The 4,885-nt window shown below is 49.5% G+C and overlaps 1 protein-coding gene across 3 annotated transcripts in view; it reads left to right on the forward strand.

The window, feature by feature from the left end:
• The first annotated feature begins 3,200 nt into the window (after positions 1-3,200).
• Positions 3,201-4,885, forward strand: part of LOC105992693 (chromosome unknown open reading frame, human C10orf11) — a 1,076,746-nt gene continuing 1,075,061 nt past the window's right edge. For all 3 annotated transcript variants that reach the window (XM_013025704.1, XM_013025699.1, XM_013025702.1), the window contains exon 1: positions 3,201-3,312. In XM_013025704.1, the coding sequence (XP_012881158.1) occupies positions 3,283-3,312 (30 nt within the window). In that variant the 5' untranslated portion in view covers positions 3,201-3,282. The remainder of the gene's footprint in view (positions 3,313-4,885) is intronic.

Raw genomic sequence — 4,885 nt, forward strand, 5'->3', positions numbered from 1 at the left:
CAGGCCTTGTGACAGGACCAGGATCATCTGAGAGACAACAAGGACAAAATGGTTGACCACAAACATAACTCTTGTTGTCAGCTGCACAACTGGGGGCTTCTAAGTGCTATTTAGACACAGACAACAATAAAACAAAAGCCATATGACCCCTTCCCTGTAGAGGTGCATCCATAATTAGTAATAGGCCTATGAAAGTGAAGTTCCTGCCATGCCTGTGAGACCAGGACTTAATTTTGCCTGCTCTAGCTTAAGGATGCCTGAACCCATTGGTATGAAGGAAGGCACCAGGGGAGAAATGTAGGCTATGGCCCTTTGCCATGTTGAGCATTTGCAGCTAAAGGATGCTGGCAGGCATAAAAGAAATGCAAATCAAAACAACATTGAGATACCACCTCACACCAGATGCTGGAGGGCATGTGGACAGAAGGGAACCTTACTGTATAGTTGGTGGGAGTGTAAACTTGTTCAACCACTTTGGAAAGCAGTATGGAGGTTCCTCAAAAGACTCCACATAGAGTTCCCTATGACCCAGCAATCCCACTTTTGGGCATTTACCCAAAAGTAAATGATCACAAACAAAGCCACACTAAAGCTACGACTGTGTTTATTGCAGCATTATTTACCATAGCTAAGATATGGAACCAACCCAGATGCCCCTCAGTAGATGAATGGATCAAGAAAATGTGGCATATATACACAATGGAATTCTATGCCTCCATCAGAAAGAATGACATTGCCCCATTTGTTAGGAAATGGAAAGACTTGGAAAAAATTATAATAAGTGAAGTAAGCCAGGCCCAAAGAAACTTAGGTCCCATGGTTTCCCTTATTTGCAATAACTAGTATATGTCTGAGTCAAGCAAAAAGGTCAGATAAGTTGATGTTAGGGAAATGAACTCTAAGATATGTATTCAAATGTTTTTTTTTCTTTCAGGTGATTGTTTCTAACACATTTATAAGATTACTTCTTTGTTGCTTTGTATGTCCCTCCCCCATGGTATAACCCCTGCTTTCACTATATTTGAGGTTGGTATAATTTGTGGAGGAGAAGGGAAAAAAACAAATCATTTAAATAGGGATACAGGTGGACCCATTGCAACAATGAGATGTACAAGTCGTTATGTGAAAAATGAACTTTACAACTTTGGTAGGGGGGAGGAGGATTGGGGTGGGGGGGTGGGGGGAGGATGGGAAGGGATGGGAAGGGGAAACAAAGGAGGAGGCTACTATGCTTGATAAGAAATGTACTCATTATCTTGCCCATGTAATTATAACCCCTCTGTACAGTATTTTCACAATAAAAAAATAAATAAAAGGATATTGGCAGAAATCAGGAGCAGCTTCTCTCTTTTTCTTGCCCTCTAGTCTCTCATCTTCTTCCTCCTCACAATGGAGTCACAGAAACCAGAATTCATCTTCCCCAAGGCAGGTCAAGGAAACCAGAGCCCCTCTCCCCAAAGCAAGCCATAAATCCTCAAAATATTCCTCTAATTGCTCTTCCTGGGTACAAGTTGGTCATAAAGAAATTCTCTGACCTGCCTTATCTGATAATAGGCCATAAAACCCTCATTCCAGAGGGGTCTTACCCCACAGTGCAGAGGAAGGAATGCTGTACAGAGGGGCCAGGAAGAATGTGGACAGCTTTTCAGGTTTCTTCCCTTTAGCTGGTCACCATTACATCACACACTTCTGTACAATCACATGGATCTTTCCCTTCCCTCTTTCCTTTTCTACCCTGCTTCCCTTCCCTCTTTTTTCTTCTCCTTCCCTCCCCTCCTTTATCCTTTTTTTCTCCTTTCAAATATTGTCTTGCTGGGCTGGGAAGGTGGCTCAGTGGTAGAGTGCTTGCCTTGTATGTATGAGGCCCTGGGTTTGATTCCTCAGCACCACATAAGCAAAAAGAAAAAAAGCTGGAAGTGGTGCTGTGGCTCAATTGGTAGAGCACTAGCCTTTAGCTGAAGAGCGACAGTGCCCAGGCCCAGAGTTCAGGCCCTACAACCAGACTCCCCCCCCCCAAAAAAAATATTGTCTTGCTATGCAGCCCAGGCTGGCTGTGAACTGAAAATCCTATTTCTGCCTCCACAGTACTGCATTACAAGCTCAGTACATCTATATTTCTGAAGGCTTCTATGTCATAAACTCTTTCAGTAAAATACATTTTTCTCTTGTTGTCATCTGCCTTAGGACTGTTAGCTTTATATGGGTGACTCTTGTGGAGGGAAGAAAGGTGTCACATCCTTCATTCCCCACATAGGGTAAGACGGGCTGGCTCTCAGCTATAGTGAGGAGCAAGGGATGACCAACAATTGTATCTGGTAGTAGTTTTGTTCATCCTGATTGTGGAAGAGTCAGGGAGAAAATTCTGAGCCTTGCAGAAGGAGATAGGCCTGAGTTTAGGAGTTATCAGTCCACAGAACTACAGGAGGCAGCCATGGCCACCTCTCACTTCTTCACAGGGAAGGTGTGGTGGAGAAAGTGTGTGGGTGTGTGCTGGGGTAACAACCAACCTCACTGATGACTGAGCCTCCCTGTAAGGAAGGTAAGAGCAGCAGCCTAACATTCGAAAGCATCATGCAGTTGCCCTGGCCATGTTGCTGTGTGGAGAGAGCGAGGATGGTTCCAGTCCAGCCTGCACTTAAACCTATTAAACTTTCTCTTTCCACCTCACTGGGATTCCTTTCACCCTTCAAACTTCCCTCCTCCCTACCCAGGCTGGCAGGGGACTTCGGGCCCAGAGGCCTCTCCACCAAGCCGTTGAGAGAGCAGTTATGTAACCAAGATTGTGACATTTCGGCCAGGCCCAGACTCTAAGCTGGGGGAGGCGGGGGTCGCCCATTATGGCCTCCCTTCTCCCCTTTCTGCCCTGATTAACACTACAAAGTTCTGGGCATGGAATTCTGGAGGTCACCTGAAAGGAGCAAGAGCCTCGGGGACGCTAGGTGGGGGGTGGGGGGTGGAGGGCGAGAGAAGAGTCGCGCCACGCGCGCGGGCCGGCCGAGGGGGCGTGAGCGGCGGCACCTGTTGCGGCGCGTGTGCGCATGCGCGTACGCGTGTGGCGGCAGCGGCCGAAGCTCACCCGTGCGAGCCCCTCAGGTGGGCGAGGGAACGCTGAGGGGCGGCGGGGCGCCGCTGTGCTGTGTGGAGCGTCCGGCCCGCGCCCAGCTTCCGCCGGGTCAGCTGACTGCTCGGAGCCGGACGAAACTGCGCTCCAGCAGCCGCGTGCCCCTTCCCGCCGCGCGCGCCCCGCCGCACATTCCCCACGCCCGCCGGGTTCTGGCCGCCATGGCTGGACTGGTGGTCTGTGGAACTCAAGTAAGTTCTTCTCAGCCGACCCGCCCCCGGCCCGGGGCACCGCCGCTGGGGTGGGGTGGGGGGACCGCGGGACACCCCCCTCTCTCCCTGAGCAGCCTGACCCAGCGTGGTGAGGACAGACCCACTCACTTCCTACGCCCCCTCCATCCTCTAACGTCTCACGCAGCAGCCCACCGGACCAACCTCCCTGTCAGCCTACTTTCCCCGGTCCCATAACTGTTTTGTTTTTGGGGGCTGGAACTCTGGGCCTGGGCCCCCTTCCCGGCTCTCCAGCCCAAGGCGTCCCTCCCCCCCCCCCCCCCAGCACTTGGAGCCACAGCGCCACTTCCGGCTTTCTTTTTTGGTGGTTTATTCGAGATGAGAGTCTCACTGACTTTCTTGCCTGGGCTGGCTTTGAACCTTGATCCTCAGACCTCAGCTCCTGAGTCAGCTAGGAATGACAGGCGTGAGCTGCTGTTACCCGGCTCCATAGCAATCCGAATTTACAAAGAAGGTTTGATCAGTGCAGATGTTTTACTCTGTAACAATCCACTCTTGGTAGAGGCAGTCTTCGTAGCAAGTCAGTTGTAAAACAGAAGTTGAAGTAAGTGGACGAAAGGGCACCCCCCGAAGAGGCCTAGTGTTGTAGGACCACCAAAATCACAAGGACCAGCCATGCATTTTAGGGGAAGAGGCTGGCTAGGTTCTGCCTACAAGGCAGGCTTCGAATCCAAGGTTGAAGGAAAGTCCGAGTTTGTCTGCTGATTTCTTTGGGCCTCTGATGGGGAGAATGAAAACTCCAGTTTCAACTCTAGATAAGAGACCCAGTCGTAAAGGCCTCAAGGGTTCCATTCAATGCGGAAGGGATTAACTCAGCCAGGTTGGGATCAGCTATCTTGTATCAACTAGGAAAAAGCCAGATCTCTTGCTAACTCTTTTCAACTTCTCACCTTCTTCCCACTTATTTTCTCTGCATACCAGGGAGAAAGAGTTCTCAATTTCCTTCACAATTCTCTGCTGCCTAAGGCAGGTAGGGCATAATTGGATCTTGAGATTACTTTGACTTAAATGATTTCTTGCTTAGAGGGCTAAGAGTTTGACACCTTGGAATGATGCAGTGAGGGCCAGTTAATGTCCCACCAAACTGGCTGCTGTTTTTTTTTTTTTTCCTGGAAGGAGTCTGTCATTCCCTCAGTTCCACATGTTTAGTTTATTGAGTGATTCCTCTTCAGGAGCCCAGGTATTATTGGAAATTACCTTTCCATTGTCCCTCTGCACCTCCCCCAACCCCCTCTCCTCTGGAGTTTGGTTGCCTAGGATATCCGGCTCTGTCCCTATACTTCAAGCCTTGAGTAGAAAGATGAAGGCCCAGAGTCCCAAGTAGGCCAGGAAGATACTAGCCTGTGGGAATGCTGAAAAAAAAATGATAGTCTTAATTCTACTGGCCAAGAAAATGGGCTTCTGGAAGTGAATTTGACTGCCTACAAGAACTGGGAGAGGGCTGGGAAGGTGGCTCAGTGGTAGAGCACTTGCCTTGCATGCCTGAGGCCCTGGGTTCGATTCCTCAGCACCACATAAGCAAAAAGAAAAAAGC

Source organism: Dipodomys ordii, unplaced genomic scaffold, assembly GCF_000151885.1.
Source record: "Dipodomys ordii isolate 6190 unplaced genomic scaffold, Dord_2.0 Scaffold86, whole genome shotgun sequence".
NCBI classification, from domain to species: domain Eukaryota; kingdom Metazoa; phylum Chordata; class Mammalia; order Rodentia; family Heteromyidae; genus Dipodomys; species Dipodomys ordii.